The sequence below is a fragment of the Microcaecilia unicolor genome, chromosome 1 (assembly GCF_901765095.1).
Source record: "Microcaecilia unicolor chromosome 1, aMicUni1.1, whole genome shotgun sequence".
Classification (NCBI taxonomy): Eukaryota; Metazoa; Chordata; class Amphibia; order Gymnophiona; family Siphonopidae; genus Microcaecilia; species Microcaecilia unicolor.
In genome coordinates, this window is record NC_044031.1 from 348,405,410 (window position 1) to 348,426,422 (window position 21,013).

At 44.0% G+C, this 21,013-nt stretch overlaps 1 protein-coding gene across 1 annotated transcript in view; it reads right to left on the reverse strand.

Annotated features, from left to right (window-relative positions):
* LOC115474075 (polycystic kidney disease protein 1-like 1) overlaps positions 1 to 21,013 on the reverse strand; it is an 889,490-nt gene that overhangs the window by 668,869 nt on the left and 199,608 nt on the right. The window contains exon 10 of the mRNA XM_030209391.1: positions 13,036 to 13,243. Coding sequence (XP_030065251.1) covers positions 13,036 to 13,243 — 208 coding nt within the window. The remainder of the gene's footprint in view (positions 1 to 13,035; positions 13,244 to 21,013) is intronic.

Sequence of the window (21,013 nt, forward strand, 5' to 3'; positions counted from 1 at the left end):
GATTCCATGCAGGCAGGAGATCAGGAGAAGTGTCTCTCTCATCTAACGACGCTTGCGGACGGTGCAAGGGCTGGAAATGTCTGCCTCCCTGAGAGGAATTTGGCCCAACAACATTAGTTGCTGGAGAAGCTGAGCAAGTAAGATCTTCTGGCTTGGAAGAGGCTGTTTCTAACATATCTGGGTTATTTTCACATAGATCTGCAGATATTTCTCCTGATAAAAATTTGGATGGCATTAGCAGATTTAGCTAAAACACTGCTTCTTACTGGAAGCAGTGTTTTAGCTAAATCTGCTAATGCCATCCAAATTTTTAATGATATGACACCTCGAATTAATCATTTGGAAGCTAGACTGCAATCACAGGAAGAAAAGATTAGTAAGCTAAAATCTGAGAATGGAAATCATGAAGTAGCAAAATCTGATATAAAGTAGGTACAATCAGTTCAAACTATTTAGTAACTGATGTGGCTACTTGCCTCTCTGGTTTGATGGGTTACAGAATAATAGGGGAATTTGAAAGTACTGGATCTTTTCTTAATATTTTTCCTTTATTCTTCTTTGTTATGAGAATTGGAACTACTAATTGTAGTGGACTTGAACTGAATAATTTCTGTTCTAAAAATGGAATAATCTTATCAATGGGGTGGAGCTAGGGTGGGTGGGGCTAGGATGGGGCCCCACCAAATTGGTCTCCATAGGGCCCCGCACTTGCTAAGACCGGCCCTGGCGGCGCGATCCTAATAGTTATTTAAAAATGTGCTGCCTTGACTTTTTTTTTTAGGATGGAAGTCATAGAAGCGTGGATAAACTTTGTTAGAACTGTAAGCCCTCAACATACACTTTTCGTGGTGTGGGAGTAGTGATGAATAATAGTTATACTGATTCCCTGTGTATGTATGTCTTCTAAGTTCTTAGATGGGCTATCTATATATGAAGGTGGCAGGTGCTATTGATATTTTCATCAAAATATTTTTAGTATTTCATCTCTGGTATATGGTGATTTTGAATGGAATTCTGGTTTTGATTGTCTTTATTGCATTTCCGATTATTACTATTATTTTAAGTAGGAACCTTTTTTGGATCCTGATGTGCACAAAGAACTTCTTATTTTTCATTTTATATTTATTTTTCTATTGTTTTTTAATATTACTTTTTAAATTATTATTATTATTTTTCTTTGACATTATATATCGATACTGTTTTTTCTTGGGGGGAGGGGGGGTTAAAAAAAGGTCGGCCACTACTCATACCTATATACATAGTGCCCACCCATGTTAGCTCTGGGCCCACCCAAAAAATCAGGTCTGGCTACGCCACTGGTATAGCCTAGTGTATTTGTGTGCTATGTGGCACAGCCTAGTGTATTTGTGTGCTGTATGGTACAGCCTAGAGTGTTCCTGTGGAGCTTCACTCCTATAGAGTCTGTGTCCCATTCTGTCCTTGGCTTTCTCTTCCCCTGGTCGTAGCTGTACCTGCCAGCTTCTTGTCTCTCGTCCTTCACTTGTGTCACTAGCTAGCACTGTGTGTGTTGCATGTGCTCCAGTCCCTTCTGGGACCCCTCGTTGTTCTTTTTCCCTTCCTTAGTGTGTGACTCGGTTCCAGATTGGCCGTGAGGCCCATACGCTTGGACATAAATGAAGTATAAATTAAGCCTACAATGTATAACGGTTGGTCACCTTTGACCCGGGGGTAGACTTTATAACGCAGAACAAGAGGAGACTCAATAATACTGTAGATATAGCATTGCGACGAGTTGGATGCAGAATAACAAAACGTGCACAGTAAGTATTTCTCTTTGAGCATTTCTTTCTGTCTTCTACGCCCGCCTTGAAATACCGAGAGATTTTTAAATAGGATTAGAGGACATGTGGTCCGTTTGTGTGATTGATTCAGGAGCGATATGCACACTAAGATATTTAAAGCTGTAGCCATGGGATGTCTGAAAACAAAGATAAGTAGTTAATATTAAACTGATAAGTTTTCATAGGTCTGCTAAAGAGAGAGTGACAGAGAGACTATGAATACGAAGGTATTTCAAAGATTGCTGTCATTTGTTTGGGTTGTAACAAACGTTGATGTAACGGTTAGAAAGGGTCAGCCCCCCGTTTCTCCATATGATCTGTATATGTGGTTGATCTCTGTTTAGATTGTTTCAGTATGTGTTTATTGAACAAATGGTGGTACAGATAGTTGGATATAGTGGAATGTTTTATTTATTTATTTTTCATTTCAGGAGGGGTTTTTTTATACTTTTACTACTACTACTACTACTACTTGACATTTCTAAAGCGCTAGTAGGGTTACGCAGCGCTGTACAATTTAACATAGAAGGACAGTCCCTGCTCAAAAGAGCTTACAATCTAAAGGACAAATGTACAGTCAGTCAAATAGGGGCAGTCTAGATTTCCTGAAAGGTATAAAAATTAGGTGCCGAAAGCAACATTGAAGAGGTGGGCTTTGAGCAAGGATTTGAAGATGGGTAGGGAGGGGGCTTGGCGTAAGGGCTCAGGAAGTTGATTCCAAGCATAGGGTGAGGCGAGGCAGAATGAGCGGAGTCTGGAGTTGGCGGTGGTGGAGAAGGGTACTGAGAGGAGGGATTTGTCCTGTGAGCGGAGGTTACGGGCGGGAACGTAAGGGGAAATGAGGGTAGAGAGGTAATGAGGGGCTGCAGACTGAGTGCATTTGTAGGTAAGAAGGAGAAGCTTGAACTGTATGCGGTATCTGATTGGAAGTCAGTGAAGTGACCTGAGAAGAGGGGTGATATGAGTATATCGGTTCAGGCGGAATATAAGACGTGCAGCAGAGTTCTGAACTGATTGAAGGGGGGATAGATGGCTAAGTGGGAGGCCAGTAAGGAGTAGGTTGCAGTAGTCAAGGCGAGAGGTAATGAGAGCGTGGATGAGAGTACGGGTGGTGTGCTCAGAGAGGAAAGGGCGAATTTTGCTGATGTTAAAGAGAAAGAAGTGACAGGAATTGGCTATCTGCTTGATATGCGCAGAGAAGGAGAGGGAGGAGTCGAAGATGACTCCGAGGTTGCGGGCAGATGAAACGGGGAGGATGAGGGTGCCATCAACTGAGATAGAGAGTGGAGGAAGAGGAGAAGTGGGTTTGGGTGGAAAGACGATAAGCTCGGTCTTGGACATGTTCAGTTTCAGGTGGCGGTTGGACATCCATGCAGCAATGTCGGATAAGCAGGCCGATACCTTGGCCTGGGTCTCCGCGGTGATGTCTGGTGTAGAGAGATATAGCTGGGTGTCATCAGCATAAAGATGATACTGGAAACCATGAGATGAGATCAGTGAGCCCAGGGAAGAGGTGTAGATTGAAAAAAGAAGGGGTCCAAGGACAGATCCCTGGGGAACTCCAACAGAGAGCGGGATGGGGGTGGAGGAAGATCCATGAGAGTGTACTCTGAAGGTGCGGTGAGAGAGATAGGAGGAGAACCAGGAGAGGACAGAACCCTGGAACTCAAATGAGGACAGTGTGGCAAGAAGTAAATCATGATTGACAGTATCAAAAGCAGCGGATAGATCAAGGAGGATGAGGATGGAGTAGTGGCCTCTGGATTTGGCAAGGAACAGGTCATTACAGACTTTAGAGAGTGCCGTTTCTGTCGAGTGTAGAGGGCGAAAACCAGATTGAAGCGGATGGAGGATGGCATGAGAGGAGAGAAAATCAAGGCAGCGGCTGTGAACAGCACGCTCAAGTATTTTGGAGAGGAAGGGTAGGAGGGAGATGGGGCGGTAGTTGGAGGGACTGGTAGGGTCAAGTGATGTTTTTTTGAGGAGAGGTGTGACTACGGCGTGCTTGAAGGTGTCAGGGACAGTTGCAGTGGAGAGAGAGAGGTTGAGGATATGACAGATGAAGGGGGTGACAGTATGAGAGATGGTGTTAAGTAAGTTGGTGGGGATGGGATCAGAGGAACAGGTGGTGCATTTCGAGGAGGAAAGAAGGCGGGCGGTTTCCTCCTCGGTGATATCAGGAAAGGAAGAGAAAGAGGCCTGGGTTGGTTGGTTGAGGTAGAGGGTTGAAGGGTGAAGACACCAATCCTCATCCTATCTATGCAGACCACTCCGGAATGTCTCCAACCTCATTTCCATTCCCCTCCTCTCCCCCTCTTCCCTCCCCTTCTCGTGCGCTCTATGGAATGCCCGATCTGTCTGCAACAAACTCTCCTTTACCCATGACCTCTTCATCTCCCATTCTCTCCAACTCCTCGCCCTAACTGAAACCTGGCTCACCCCTGATGACTCTGCCTCAGTCGCGGCCCTATGCCATGGAGGCTATTTCTTCTCCCATTCTCCCCGCCCAGTTGTCCGCGGTGGCGGCGTCGGGTTACTACTTTCGCCCTCCTGCAGTTTTCAACCTCTCTTCCTACCGCAGTCTCACTGCTTCTCATCCTTTGAAGTTCACACCATCCGTCTATTCTACCCGCTGCCACTCAGAGTTGCAGTCATTTACCGCCCTCCTGATAAGTCCCTATCTTCCTTCCTTACCTACTTCGATGCCTGCTCCTGCGCCCGATCTGCTGAACGCCTGTGGAGGAAATCTCGTACTCCTTCAGATTTCCTTCATTACAAATTCATGCTATCCTCCTTCCAGTCCTCCCAAACAGGACTATTACACCCAATTGACCAATTCTCTCAGCGCCAACCCTCGTCGTCCTTCGCCACCCTTAACTCCCTCCTCAAAGTGCCCTCCGCTCCCACCCCTCTCACTCTCACCTCAATCACTGGCTGAGTACTTCCGCGACAAGGTGCAAAAGATCAACCTTGAGTTCACTACTTTTATGGGGTAAAACCAACCCCCCCTTTTTTAGGTATGTATTTATTATATTAAGATACACATGCATGCTACACTGAGTAAATATTAGACTCACCTCTCCATGTATATGTTTTAATTTTCCTTTTCTAGTGTTATATTTATGAACTCATATTTATCTGTTAATGATTTCTTTTTTATAATTGAGATTTACATGTAGTAATTTTTATGTTTCAATAATTTTTATTGATGATCAACTAGTTAAACAAACCACTGCATGTCTCCCCTAACAATTTAAAGAACTAACCATGGTTATACATCGGGATATAAATCATACAGCTAGATCATCATCAAGATTTCACATTTTCTCCCCAACCCCCTTCCAACATGTTAAGTCATTTTATTGGAACAATTGCATCAAAATCGGACACAGGTATAAGCAATGTTGCAATAAGTTATGCAAGAAATTCACCCCTATAACTGCCCCAACTGAAAAGATCTCCCCCCCACCACCTTCCCACTACCTACTTGTGAGTTTTTTAAATGTTCAAAATAAAGCTTCGTGCTCTCGAGGGCATGATTAGCCACAATGGCTCCCATACCATGCGGAACCTCTCTCCATCTGTGCTATCCAGTGATTTCACACGGCATCTATCACGCCGCATTTGATGTATCATCTGCGCACGGCAGCATGCTAGCGGTGGCATGAGATCTGATCGCCAAGATTTCAAAATCGTGGTAATCCCAAATAAAATTGTCCACTGCACATATCTCTTGAAACCTTTAGGTGGTGTCGCAGTAAATTTGTAACTAAAAAATAATATCAGCGGTTCACATACTATAGAGCATTCCCACTGTGACTGCAATGAGGAAAGGATGGCCCTCCAAAAGGCCTGCACCAAGGGACAGAGCCAGAACATGTGCCCGAGTGTGGCTGACCCTCCTCCACATCGCGCGCATGTCCCATCACAAGACTCAGTTATTCTGGCTATTCTTTTAGGGGCCATGTAGGTTCTCATAAAAAATCTGTATAACCGTTCACCCTGAGGGACCGAAAAGTGCATTTTATAAATACTACCCAAGAACCTCTGTCCAGTATCTGTTGTAATTGTGCAGCCAAGATCCTCAGTCCACGCTTTAGTCACCCTTATGTAATCTATTTCTTGAGTTGTGTCTTTTAATTGCTGTAAGTGAAATCGTAAAGGAACTGAGACCTGTGCCCCCAAAGAGTACTGTTCCGTAAGGACATCAATCACGTCTTCCGTGAGATCTGTCCATGTTAAGGAGGACACATGGAGGGGCATAATCGAACAGAAACGCCTATCTCCATGGGCGTTTATCTCCGAGAACGGGTCCGTGAAGGGGCGGACCGAATCGTATTTTCGAAAAAACATGGACGTTTATCTTTTTTTGAGCTGGGCGTTTTTGTTTTTCAGCAATAATGGAAACCGAAAACGCCCAGCTCAAAAACGAATAACTCCAAGACATTTATTCGTGGGAGGGGCCAGGATTCGTACTGCACCGGTCCACCTCACATGCCAGGACACCAACCGGGCACCCTAGGGGGCACTTTTACAAAAAAAAAAAAAAGGTAAAACAGCTCCCAGGTGCATAGCACCCTTCCCTTGGGTGTTGAGCCCCCAAAATCCCCCTCAAAACCCAATGCCCACAAGTGTACACCATTACTATAGCCCTAAGGGGTGAAGGGGGGCACCTACACGTGGGTACAGTGGGTTTGGGGGGCGGTTTGGAGGGCTCCCATTTACCAGCACAAGTGTAACAGGTGGGGGGGGGGGGGATGAGCCTGGGTCCACCTGCCTGAAGTCCACTGCTCCAGTGACCTGCATACTGCTGCCAGGGAGGTGGGTATGACATTTGAGGGTGAAAATAAAAAGTTGTGAAACGGCATATTTTGTGGTGGGAGGGGGTTTGTGACCACTGGGGGAGTCAGGGGAGGTCATCCCCGATTCCCTCCAGTGGTCATCTGGTCATTTAGGGCACTTTTTGGGGCCTTATTCGTGGAAAAACAGGATCCAGGAAAAGTGCCCTAAATTCTCGCTAAAAACGCATATTTTTTTTTCCATTATCGGCGAAAGGCGCCCATCTCTGATCGGCAGATAACCACGCCCCAGTTCCGCCTTCACCACGCCTTCGACACGCCCCCATCAACGTTGTCCGCATCCGCGACGGAGTGCAGTTGAAAACGTCCAAATTCGGCTTTTGATTATACCGCTTTATTCGTTTTTGGGAGATAAACGTCTATCTCCCGATTTGGGTCACAATATAGGCGTTTTTCTCTTTCGATTATAAGCAGGATAGTGTTTTAATTGAGCATAGGCGAAATACTGTGATCTAGAAATACCAAACTCTTCAATTAGCGCATCTAGTGTTTTAATCTGTCCCTCTTCTGTAACTATGTGAGACAAGTAGATAATTCCTTTGTCTTTCCATTGCCCAAAAACACTAGCCCCTATCCCCGGAGGGAAATCTGGGTTATTACAAATGGGGAGCAGTGGTGTGACCTTTGCACTAAACTTATATCTTCGACATACCCACCGCCAAGTAACTCTCATCGGGTGCAAGAGTGGATGTCTTTGGAATGCTCTTGGCGGTAAGCTGCATCCCGTATGCAATAGATAACTAAAGTGAGTCTCAGGGAATACCGCTATCTCTGCCTCTGTGTTAGAAAATTCTGTTGTACCCCGGAACAAATGTGACGCATTTCACATGCTATTGAAAGATTCCGTAAACTCAACAGACCCATTCCCCCCTGTTCCCGTGGGGTGGTGATCACCTCCATAGGCAATCTTGGACGCTTGCCCTGCCAAAGAAAGTTCTGTGTGAGCCTATTTAAAGCCCTCTCCTCTTTCACACGCAAAAATAGTGGGAGTTGTTGGAACAAATAAAGCCATCGTGGCACAATAAGCATGTTAAAAAGTGCGACCCGCACCCACAGCGAAAGGGAAAGAGCCTGCCACATCTGCAGTTTTTGTTTCATATTCTTTATCATAGGGTCAACATTAATTCGGTATAGAGTTGACAGTTCCCTGGGAATTAATATACCTAGATACTTAAGGGCCTTGTCCACCCACCGCAGCGGGAAATGTCCCCGCCAAGCTTGCTGTAATGTGTCACCCAATGCCAGTGCGCAGGATTTTTGGAGGTTTAATGAAAACCCAGAGAGTCTCCCGTAGTGTTCTATGGTTTCCAGAGTATATTGTAATGAAGTTTGTGGTTCTCTCAGCACCAGCAAGATGTCGTCCGTATAGGCCAAGGTTTTCACTTCTTCATTCTCAAGAATCGCCCCTTTGATGTCTTTTATCCCGTTTAGTGTCCTGATCAAGGGCTCTAGGGAGATGTTAAATAGGAATGGTGACAATGGACACCCCTGTCTCGTTCCTCTGCAAACCGGGAACCATTCTGACCTGCCCCCATTAACCACTATTTGGGCGCCCAACTCTTTATATAGCACCCGAACGGACTGAATGAAAACCTCCGGGAATTCTAGCCACTCCAGCACTTGAAATAAATAGCTCCAATCCACATGATCGAAGGCCTTGGCCGCATCTAAGCTAACCACCATACAAGGTTCTCTTCGACCAGTGCACTGAGCCAATGCAAGAAGAATTCGTCGCACATGCAGAACCGAGTGTCGTTTGGGAACAAACCCCACCTGGGCAGTGCTAATTAACTCTGGTATGTATGCTGACATTCTGTTAGCTAAAACTTTTGCCAAAATTTGATGTCCACATTGATAAGAGAAATGGGGTGGTATGACTCTGGATCATCCGCTTGCTTGCCCGGTTTAAGTAATAGCGTGATCAGAACTGTGTTTTCATTTTGAGGGAATTCCCCATCATCTATTACTGTCTGATAGTACTCAATTAATGGTGCCACTAGGGACAATTGTAGGACTTTCTAGAATTCTCCGGAGAAACCATCAGCACCAGATGCCGTGTTCGTTTTTAGATCTCTGATAGCCCGCTGTAGTTCCCTCGGTTGCAGGGGTGACCCTAAACAATCACGTGCCCCAGGCCCCAGCTTTGACATCCCTGATTTATCCAGGAACTGGTGCACCGCTTCCCTAGATGGCGGGGCCATAGGAGCATACACATCACTAAAGTGTTTCTGCAACAGTCGTAGTAACTGGATTGTTTTATTATGTACGGTCCCTTGGGCGTCTTTTAAGGCTACAATCGTGCGATTCCCTGTCCGGGGACCCACCATCCTAGCCAATACACCTCCTTGCTTGTTCCCATATTTGTGCAGCCTAAATTTGTGATATAAAAGGTGTTTTTGCATGTGCTCATGTATCAAGGAATTAATTGTGACCTGCAAGGCTTCGTAACTGTCCCTATGACTTTGAGTAGGGGAGGCCATGAACACGTGTTTTGCCTTGCTCAATTGTCTTGTCAAATTAAGAATACTGGCCGCTACTTTTTTCTTTCTAGTCGCCACATAAGAGATCACCTCTCCTCTCATGACTGCTTTAGCAGTACACCAGAACAGGGCAGGGTCAGATCTGTGCTCTGCATTATGCATGGAGAATTCCTACCATTTTTGCTGTAAGAAAAGGACAAACTCTGGGTCTTTCACCAGATAACCCGGAAACCTCCAGCGTTTCACCATTGGGATCCCCATCCCGACATCCAGCGTGAGCCGCACTGGGGCGTGGTCAGAAACCAACACCTGCTCAATGTCGGTCGCTATGACATACTGGAACAAGGATGCCGAGGCCAAGATATAGTCAAGTCGGGCCCATGACCCATGTGCACGGGATCTGTGTGTGAAGTCCCTCCCCTCAGGGTGAAGGGTCCTCCAGGTATCTATCAATCCAAGGGCAGTCGCGAAAGAAGACAACATGCCCTGACACTGTCCCTGCCCTGGCTCCCGGCTCCTCTGCCCCGTGCAGTCTACCTCTGTGTTCATTATTGCATTTAGGTCCCCAGCCAAGACTATCTCTTTTTCTCGGTATGGGAGGAGAGACCTCAGCAGGCCAGGAAAGAAAACTGAATCTGAGGGAGTTGGTGCATACACCGATAACAAATATATTTCTTTCCCCTGAATATTAAGCTTAACCATCAAATATCTACCCTCTGTATCCCGCAAAAGAATTTCAGAATAATAGACTAAGTGTTTGCGATACAAAATGGCTACCCCCCCTCTTCTCCCTCCCGATGATACATAGTCCACCTGTCCCACCCACGTTCTTCTCAACTTTTCGTGTTCTTCATCTGATAATCTGGTTTCCTGAGACAGGCAATGTCAGTGCGAATCCGCTTTAGATGAGTAAGAACCTTTGCCCGTTTTATGGGGGAGGAAATCCCCCCCACATTCCAGGTTACTATGTCATATGATGAAGATCCCACTGAGCAAAGGACCCAACAGAAAGACCAGTAACCATACAATAATGGTTGCAGGGGCCCAGCCCTCCCCCCGCACCCAGAACTCTATTGCGATTCCACACAGCATTTTAGATAATTTAACCAATGTATCAACCAGCCCTCTAACACTGATAAGAATTTGCTCACAAGATTCCCCCCTATCTCTAAGACCCTTGCCTTCCCCTTCCCCTCCCACCCCCTCCCTTATGGCCCAAAACCCCAAACAAACTTCTGTACTTAGCGATGGATGAACTCTCATCGCTGATGGTCACCCTGATGCAGGGGTCCCCCCTCCGTCTAGAAACATTCATGCTGCAAAACATAACAGTATAGAAAATTCAAGTTATAACAGTTTACTCCCCACTCTATTAGTGTCCCACTCTTCTGATAATGGTATTCCTGTCTTATTTCCAGCTTCACCTGGCACGTGCTGTCTGGCCTTCATGGTGGAGAGTTCAAGTTCTCAGGCTGCTGATTTATAAATTCCAGCGCTGCTTTCTCCGACTCAAACTTTGACCATTTGCCTCCAATTTGAATCTTTAAGGTTGCAGGATATGCCAGCGTAAAGCGAATTTGTTTTTCCACCAATTTGGAGCACACTGGATGAAAGCGCTTACGCTTTTCCTGGATGCTTGCAGGATAATCTGGAAAAATCAGAACCGGAACTCCATCATAGCGCAAGGTGTCTCTTTTAGCTCGGAAACCTTGCATGATTTCCTCTTTGTGGATGTAATTATGGATTTTCATAATAACTGCACGTGGTCTTGATTGTTCCGATTGTAGTCTGCCTAAGCGATGCGCTCTCTCGATACAAAAGGCCCCACGGCTGTCTGAGAGCGCGAATTCTTGCTGCAGCCACGTTTCTAGTCAAGGCCCCAAGTTCTTTTCAGGGGTAGACTCGGGAATACCGATGATTCGGATATTTGATCAACGGGTTCTGCTTTCAAAATCTTCTAGCTTGGCATTCTGAGCTCGCACTTTCTCTTCAAGCTCCTTAATCACCGGCAAGTGCTTGTTCCAGGAATCTTCCACCTCAGATACACGGTGTTCTAGCTCTGTCGTGCGCTTTGTGTTGTCAGCCATACTCGCCTCCAATTTCTCCAGCTGCCCAGCTAGCGATTCAAATCTAGCATTCTGAGCTGCCCCGACCGCTGCTGTCAGCTGTGCTAGTTGTTTGTCAGAAAATTCTGGTTCCGATTCGATCTTAGTGTCCGCCATCTTGGATTCAGCAGCGAGTGGCTGCTGTTTGTTTTTGTCGCTTTTAGCACTTCTTTTCGCAGATCCGACGGGCATTGGGACAAGGTAGGCTTCCATGCACCTTAGTAAGGCTCTCTCACCTTCCCAAATAATCGCCACAGGAGATTTCAGACAGGTTAAAGTACGATAAACGGAGTGGGAACCCCGGAGCACAGCCTAGCCCCTGCTGCTGCTCTCAGTGCATCACGTGATCCCATGCAGTAATTTTTATAAATATAATTGTTTTTAACTACTTTTGGTTAACTACTTGAGATTTGATTTTATGTTGTTTTTATTTCATTTTGAGTTATATGAATAATGCAAACTGTTGTGCTTTTTGCTCAATATAATTAAAATTTTGATTTTATGCTTAAAATTTTTTTTTTTATAATCACATAATGAAAATTCTGAGTAGAGAGGTGTGGTAGCCGTGTTAGTCCACTCTTAAAGGTTATCAATAGAAATAAAACAAAATAAAATATGGAAAAGAAAATAAGATGATACCTTTTTTATTGGACATAACTTAATACATTTCTTAATTAGCTTTCGAAGGTTGCCCTTCTTCGTTAGAACGGAAATAAGCAAATGTGTTAGTTGATAGTATATATAAGTGAAGCTTCAAAGCATTTCAATGACAGTCTAGCAAGGTGGGTAGGAGGTATGCATGGGTACATCAAAGCATTTCATTTCATTGATAGTCTAACAGGATGGGTGTGGGTAGTTGAGAGGAGAGTGATAAACAGAGAAATACAACTACCCACACCCATCCTGTTAGACTATCAATGAAATGAAATGCTTTGATGTACCCATGCATACCTCCTACCCACCCCCACCTTGCTAGACTGACATTGAAATGCTTTGAAGCTTCACTTATATATACTATCAACTAACACATATCAACATCTTATTTTCTTTTCCATGTTTTATTATGTTTGATTTCTATTGAAAATTCTGAGAAATTGTTCTTATACATGTATATGATTTATATATGATGATTTGATGTCTATGTTTTTATTGTTTCATTTTGTAGTTGTACCCCTGACGCAGCCTGAGGGCGAAACGTGGCCAAGTCGGGTATTGTTTTAATCACCTCTGGGTTTTGTTTTAATAAACTTGTTACATTTATTATTATTATTTATTTGTATATATTTTTATCAGTCTGCTTACTCAAAAAAGGTGCATAAATATTATGTCACTTGACTGTCATGATGAACATTTGGTCTCATAGGCTGTTATCAGCTTCACAAGGCATAGCCATAAATAATCAGCATCAATTTTATTTAGTTTTGGTTGCATAGATCATCAATATTTAATATTTAATAATAACACTATAGTGTTTCATGGCAAATTATCATCACATGAGATGTCATAAATCTAAAATAGCTTCATGAAACAGAAAGTCAAAGGATATGATATCAAATTAATTAGCAGAAGCTGTCAATTTTTAGGGACGGTCAAAAGAGAAATTTGAAAAACTAAAATTATGCAAGAAACATGCTACTATTTTCAGTTTTTATGGGAATGAATTTGGATTTCTCTGGTTTTCACTTGAAGAAAAAGATGTTTTAAGAGTTGGTACTATAACAGAATTCAACAAAACAAGCCCCTAATAAAGATCCTACAAAGGATAAGAGACTCTATTCTCCAAGTATACCTTTGCAGTAGTCTTAGGTCTTGATCTGAAACCCGTTTCTATGATTATAGCATAGAGTTGATGGTCTGATGGTGTGTTGTCTTGCAGGAGAATGTAGCCACTCTTCTTCTCTTCATGCTGATCTCTGAGTTTGCAGACAATCACCAGAAAAATGTACAGTGCAAGGGAAATCACAATCACTGTACAGGGAATGAAATTCTCAATGATTCTGAAACCAAAGAAGGGTAAATCAAATTGTAAGTTCTACGTGATTTATTGAGTAAAATCTTCATCACATATGGTGCTGTCCACTATTGGTGTCCAGCCAAAGAAGTTTATTCAAAGCCATGGGCATCCACAGATTTGTTCAAATTGTTATGGTACGGTCATGGCTTCCCTCAAGAGGTGCCGTCTTAGACAGTATATTGCAAAATGGATTTAGCTGAAAATTAGAGATAAGCACAGCTCTTCAAAGACAGAAAATGCAAAAACTTGTTTTTTTGTTGTTCATCTCAGGTTTTACATGTGCACTTACAATAAGGTCTTCATGCATGAAAGCTATATTGCACAAAACCAATTACATTTTCATTACACATAGATTCTACAAAAAATAGGAACTAGGAGTGTGTACTGAAAATATTTTCGGCAGTAGCGTACCTAGCATATTTGACACCCGGGGCTGATCATTTTTTAACATCCTCCTCCTCTATATGAAAAAAATTATATTTAGTAATAATCCACGACTCACACAACAAGGGTGTACCTAGAAAAAGGCAGCATCTTAAACATTGCAGTGAGCACTAGAACATCAATACACCCATTGTAAAACTAAACAAGCGGCATGATCCTGCCAACAGAAAATCATATCTTTTTTTTACAAACACAGTACACCCTCACCCAGTATATAATAAATAACAGCAAACTAAAAATAGAAATATGTAGACAAAGATTAAACTGAACCCTCGATAAGCCAGATTCTGCATATAATGCAACACCACAGAAACAGTGATGCATATCCCTAATACTGTGCAAAATATAAAGATAGCAGATGTAAATTTGAAAAAACTGACAAATACAAATCACTTTACATATTAATAAACAGAAATAAAACAAAAAAAATGGAAAATAAGATGATATCATTTTATTGGACTAATACATTTTTCAATTAGCTTCAGAGGCCAAAACCTCCTTCCTCAAGTCAGTACAGTATACTGCTGTTACAGTATCCTGACCTGACCTGAGGATGGGGGATTTGGTCTCTGAAAGTTAGTCAAAAATGTATTAAAATTAGTTCAATAAAAAGATCACCTTATTTTAATTTGTTATTTATCACCACAGCTACAATACTATTTATTTATTTGTTGCATTTGTACCCCACATTTTCCCACCTATTTGCAGGCTCAATGTGGCTTACATAGTACCATCAAAGGCGTTTGCCCAGTCGGTGGATAACAAATACAAAGCTGTATAGTGATCTTATGAGGTATAAGTGGAGGGTCGGAATGGATGAAGATTGCGTGATGTCCTGTTCGATCATAGTCATGCTGTGTTGGTAGGTGAAGAGGGTTACGTGGGGTCGTTGGGTTAGGCCTTTTTGAAGAGGTAGGTTTTTCCTGAAGTTCAAGTGGTCGTGGATTGTTTTCACAGCTTTTGGGAGCCCATTCCATAGTTGTGCGCTTATGTAGGAGAAGCTGGCTGCGTAAGTTGTATTATATTTCAGTCCTTTGCAATTTGGGTAGTGTAGGTTTAGGTAGGATCTTGACGATCTGACTTTGTTTCTTATTGGTAAGTCTATAAGGTCTGTCATGTGTCCTGGGACTACGCCATACATGATTTTGTGGACTAAGGTGCAGATTTTGAAGATGATCCGTTCTTTGATTGGGAGCCAATGCAACTTTTCTTGGAGGGGTTTGACACTTTCGAAGCGTGTTTTGCTGAATATCAGCCTGGCTGCTGTATTTTGGGCGGTCTGGAGTTCTTTTATGAGTTGTTCTTTGCAGCCCGCGTAGATTCCGTTGCAATAATCTGCATGGCTTAGGACCATTGATTGTATTAGGTATCGAAAAGTTGCTCTTGGGAAGAAAGGTTTTAATCTTTTGAGCTTCCACATTGAATAGAACATTTTCTTTGTTACAAGAGTTTACTTGGCTCTCGAGGGTAAGGTTGCAATCGAGAGTGACACAGAGTATTTTCAAACTGTCCGATGTAGGGAGGGTATGTCCTGGATTATTTATTGTTGTGGGTGGAGAGGAGAGGATGAGGCAATGTGTTTTTTCGGTGTTCAGTTTCAGTTGGAATGAGTTTACCCAGGAGTCCATGATGTTCAGACTATCGTTGATTTTGTTGGTTATTTCTGTCAGATCATGCCTGAAGGGGATGTATATTGTAACATCATCTGCGTAAATGAATGGGTTAAGGCCTCGGTTGGATAAGGACTGTGCCAGTGGAATCATCATCATGTTGAAGAGTATTGGTGATAATGGTGATCCTTGAGGTACTCCACAGACTGCTTTCCACGGTGGTGATATGTTTGACTTTGATTTTACTTGATAAGTTCTGGTGGTTAGAAAGCCTTTGATCCAGTTAAGTACGTTTCCTTCAATCCCGAAGTGGCCTAGTATTCTTAGTAGTATGTTGAGGTTTACCATGTCAAATGCGCTCGACATGTCGAACTGGAGTATGCTTTTGCCTGTGGCAATCTCCTGCTTGAATTTGGCCAGGAGGGTGACTAGGACAGTTTCGGTGCTATGGTGGGATCGGAATCCTGATTGTGAATTATGTAGTATTGAGAACTTGTAAGCTGTTTAGTCACGAAGCTCTCCATCATTTTTACTACTAATGGGATAGACGCAACTGGGCGGTAATTGGTGATATCGTTTGTGCTTTTCTTGGCGTCTTTTGGTATTGGGGTGAGTAGGATGTTGCCATGTTCCTCAGGGAAGAGACCTTGTTGTAACATGAAATTTAGATGGGATGTAAGGTCTGCTATGAAGCGGTCTGGGGTAGACTTGAGTAGATGACTGGGACATGTATCCAGTTTGCAGTGGGTCTTGGCGAACCTGTGAGTCGCTTGTGTGACTGATTCGGTGCTGAGGAGATTAAATGTTGTCCAAATGCGGTCAGCTGGGTATCCTTTGGAGGATGGGTCCAGATCATTGAAGAAGATTTCGATGTCGGTATTGTGATGAGGAAATGTGCTGCATAGTTTTATTATTTTTTCGTTAAAGTAGTTAGGAAGTTTGTCTACGGGTGGGATGTCTGTGTTGGTTGTGGTGATAGGGGTGGTGTCTAGTAACTTATTTACGAGTTGGAATAGTTTCTTCATATCTTTGGAGTCCGGTCCTAATTTGGTTTTGTAATAGGACCTTTTGGTTTGTTTTATTGCGTATTTGTATTTTCTATGCTTTTGTTTCCATGCGTTGAGTGTGTGTTCATCTTTTGTCTTTCTCCATACTCATTCAAGTTTTCTAGATTGTGTTTTGAGTTTTTTTAGTTCGTCATTGAACCAAGGTATAGTGTTTTGTCTTTTTGATATTTTTGTTTTTAAGGGTGCTATTTTGTTTAGTACGCTGTTGCATCTGCCATCCCAGTGGTTGAGATAAAGTATGGAATCAGTGCATGTTGTCCATTCGTTGTCATATATTTGTTGCCAGAATATTTGTGGATCGATCTGCCCTCTTGTAGTGTAAGTAGTACGTTCTGGTGTACTATTTGAGCCCTTCTTCCGCCAGTTTAGAGTTAGGTTCAGTTTGTAATGGTCAGTCCAAGGTATTGCTGTCCAGTTGTTGTCTGTTATTATTGGATTATTGTCTGTAGGTTGTTTATGTGATGGGAGGTCCAATGTATGTCCTTTGATATGGGTAGTTTGCATGTGGGGCCATTTAAAATCCCAGGACTGTAGGAAGTCTTACAGAAACAAAAAAAAGGCAAAGATCTGCCACAGAAATGGCAAATCAAAAGAAAAAAAGCAGATCAAAAAAGACAAAAAAATAGAACAGGAGGGTAACAGAAGAAGTGGTTTATTACAAGTTACCCGACGTGGCCACGTTTCGCCCTCAGGCTGCGTCAGGGGTAAAAAAACTTACATAAGTACTTCCCAAGCTTACTCAGCAAACTTCACAATGCTATGTTGACTGGCAGGTAGGAAGTCTTTACATTCAAGTGTGTTTGTGGAGTTGGGGTCTTCTAGGTGAAGGTTAATGTCGCCTAGTAGTAGTATGTTGTTGTTATTTAAACAGTTGTTTGATATGAAGTCCATGAAGGTGGGCTGACTTTGCTTCCAGTTGCCGGGTGGTCTGTAGAATAATACGTAATTCAGGTGATCAGTTAGGGAGTTGTTATGGATTCTAAATGAGGCAATTTATAGTTGGGGTGTTTTGGAGGCGGCTGTGGTTTCGGTGGTGAATTTTTCTCGGAGTATTAGTGCTATGCCTCCACCTCTCTTTTCCGATCTGGTTTGGTGGGTGATTTTGTTCCCTGGCGGGCACAGTTCAAGGATTATTGGGTCGTTTTGGTTGTGAATCCATGCTTCATTGATAAAGATGAGATCAAGGTTTTCTGAGGTGATCCAATCTGATATTGTTGTTGTTTTGTTGATTATGGATCTAGCATTGATGTAGCCTACCTGGATGTTTTGGTATGGGGCTTCTAGGTTTGGTGTTATGTGGATTTTTGTTAGTTGTCGTTCCTTGGGTGATGTGTGTTTGTTGTGGTCTTTCCTCTCGTTTTGTTGGTGATGTCCATGTTTAGATAGTTTTCCTTTAGTGTGATGAGAGTCATTTTGGTGGAGAGTGGAATGTTTGATCAGTCTTTGGTGATTTTGTAGGGTGGGTATGAAGTAATGTTCTATGAGTGGGATGGATAGTGCTAGGTGGATCAGTGAAAGGGAGTAGATTACCAGAAGTATTTTGATTGTGTTCATTTTGGTGTCAATTTAGGATATATAGGTTACTCACAGTCAGATGCTCGGGAATGAAGTCCTGGACACCTATAAGTCAGGCTTACAGTGACAGTGGGAGCTCAGCAGTTCTGATGGGAATACAGGCTCACAGTGAGAGTTCAGCAGTTCTGATAGAAGTTGAGCCTCAGAAGCAAGCTGCCTATTGTGGGAGGTGCTTTCTGGTATCACCAACCGTCTGCCTGGTTTGAAATTATGTTGTGAAAGATGATGGCTGAGGAAAGCCTTCCCCAAGAGCAGGCTACAATAAAGGTTGGAGCTCAGCAGCTCTAACAAGAGTGTAAACTGCTATAAAAGTGGGAGCTTAACAGTTCTAAAGTAAGTGCAGGCTTACAGTGAGAGTGGGAGCTCAGCAGTTCTGATGGGAATACAGGCTCACAGTGAGAGTTCAGCAGTTCTGATAGAAGTAGAGCCTCAGAAGCAAACTGCCTATTGTGGGAGGTGCTTTCTGGTATCACCAACCGTCTGCCTGGTTTGAAATTATGTTGTGAAAGATGATGGCTGAGGAAAGCCTTCCCCAAGAGCAGGCTACAATAAAGGTTGGAGCTCAGCAGCTCTAATAAGAGTGTAGACTGCTGTAAAAGTAGGAGCTTAACAGTTCTAAAGTAAGTGCAGGCTTACAGTGAGAGTGGGAGCTACTACTACTACTTAACATTTCTAAAGCGCTGCCTGGGTTATGCAGCGCTGTACAATTTAACAAAGAAGGACAGTCCCTGCTCAAAGGAGCTTACAATCTAAAGGACAAGAGTGCAGTCAATCAAATTGGGGCAGTCTAGATTTCCTGAATGGAGGTATAATGGTTAGGTGCCAAAGGTGACATTGAAGAGGTGGGCTTTGAGCAAGGATTTGAAGATGGGCAGGGAGGGGGCTTGGCGTATGGGCTCAGGGAGTTTATTCCAAGCATAGGGTGAGGTGAGGCAGAAAGGGCGGAGCCTGGAGTTGGCGGTGGTGGAGAAGGGTACTGAGAGGAGGGATTTGTCCTGTGAGGTAGGAGTGTAAGGGGAGATGAGGGTAGAGAGGTATTGAGGGGCTGCAGATCGCGTGCATTTGTAGGGTAGTAGGAGAAGCTTGAACTGTATGCGGTACCTGATCGGGAGCCAGTGAAGAGACTTGAGGAGAGGGGTGATATGAGCATAACGGTCAAGGCGGAAGATAAGACGCGCTGCAGAGTTCTGAATGGATTGAAGGGGGGAAAGATGGCTAAGTGGGAGGCCGGTGAGGAGTAGGTTGCAGTAGTCAAGGCGAGAGGTAATGAGAAAGTGGATGAGAGTTCGGGTGGTGTGCTCAGAGAGGAAGGGGCGAATTTTGCTGATGTTATACAGGAAGAAGCGACAGGTCTTGGCTGTCTGCTGGATATACGCAGAGAAGGAGAGGGAGGAGTCGAAGATGACCCCGAGGTTGTGGGCAGATGAGATGGGGAGGATGATGGTGTTGTCGACTGAAATAGAGAGTGGGGGGAGAGGAGAAGTGGGTTTGGGTGGAAAGACAATGAGCTCAGTCTTGGCCATGTTCAGTTTCAGGTGGTGGTTGGACATCCAGGCACCAATGTCGGATAGGCAGGCCGATACTTTGTCCTGGGTTTCCGCAGTGATGTCTGGTGTGGAGAGATAAAGCTGGGTGTCGTCAGCATAGAGATGATATTGGAAGCCACGAGATGAGATCAGCGAGCCCAGGGAAGAGGTGTAGATTGAGAAAAGAAGGGGTCCAAGGACAGATCCCTGAGGAACTCCAACAGAGAGCGGGATGGGGGTAGAGGAAGATCCATGGGAATATACTCTGAAGGTACAGTGTGAGAGATAAGAGGAGAACCAGGAGAGGACAGAGCTTTGGAATCCAAATGAGGATAGTGTGGTAAGGAGTAAACTGTGATTGACAGTGTCAAAAGTGGCGGATAGGTCGAGGAGGATGAGGATGGAGTAGTGACCTTTGGATTTGGCAAGGAACAGGTCATTACAGACTTTAGTGAGTGCTGTTTCTGTCGAGTGTAGAGGGCAAAAAACGGATTGAAGCAGATCGAGGATGGCATGAGAGGAGAGAAAAGCAAGGCAGCGGCTGTGAATGGCGCGTTCAAGTATTTTGGAGAGGAAGGGTAGGAGGGAGATGGGGCGGTAGTTGGAAGAACAGGTAGGGTCAAGCGATGGTTTTTTGAGGAGTGGTGTGACTACAGCATGCTTGAAGGTGTCAGACCCAGTTGCAGTGGAGAGAGAGAGGTTGAGGATATGACAGATGGGGGGTGACAGTAGGAGAGATGGTGTTTAGTAAGTTGGTGGGGATGGGATCAGAGGAACAGGTGGTGCATTTCGAGGAGGAAAGAAGGTGGGCAGTTTCCTCCTCTGTGATATCAGGAAAAGAGGAGAAGGAGGCTTGGGATGGTTGGTTGAGGTGGGTGGTTTCCTCCTTGGTGATAACAGGAAAAGAGGAGAAGGAGGCCTGGGATGGTTTGTTGAGGGAGTGGGTTAAAGGGTGAAGAGGAGGAGGTGGCTTGGTAGTGAATTCGAGGTTGATCTTCTGCACCTTGTCGCGGAAATAGTCAGCCACTGCTTTTGACTCCTAACCTCTACTCATCTCCCCTGTCCTTTTATCCTCACCTCTTTATTCCCTTACCCCTTAATTGTTCTGTCTGTTTACCTGTCTTATCTAGATTGTAAGCTCTTTGAGCAGGGACTGTCTTTTTGTGTATGGTGTACAGTGCTGCGTATGCCTTGTAGTGCTATAGAAATGATAAGTAGTAGTAGTAGCCAGTGATTGAGGGGAGAGTGAGGGGGGGCGGAGGGCACTTTGAGGAGAGAGTTAAGGGTGGCGAAGAGACGACGAGGGTTGGAGCCGAGTGAATTAGTCAATTGGGTGTAATAGTCCTGTTTGGCAAGGAATAGGGAGGACTGGAAGGAGGATACCATGAATTTGTAGTGAATGAAATCGGTATGGGTGCGAGATTTCCTCCAGAGGCGTTCAGCAGATCGGGTGCAGGAGCGAAGGTATCGGATGCAAGGGGTCAGCCAGGGCTGGGGATTAGCACGCCTTGTGGGACGGGAGGTGGATGGT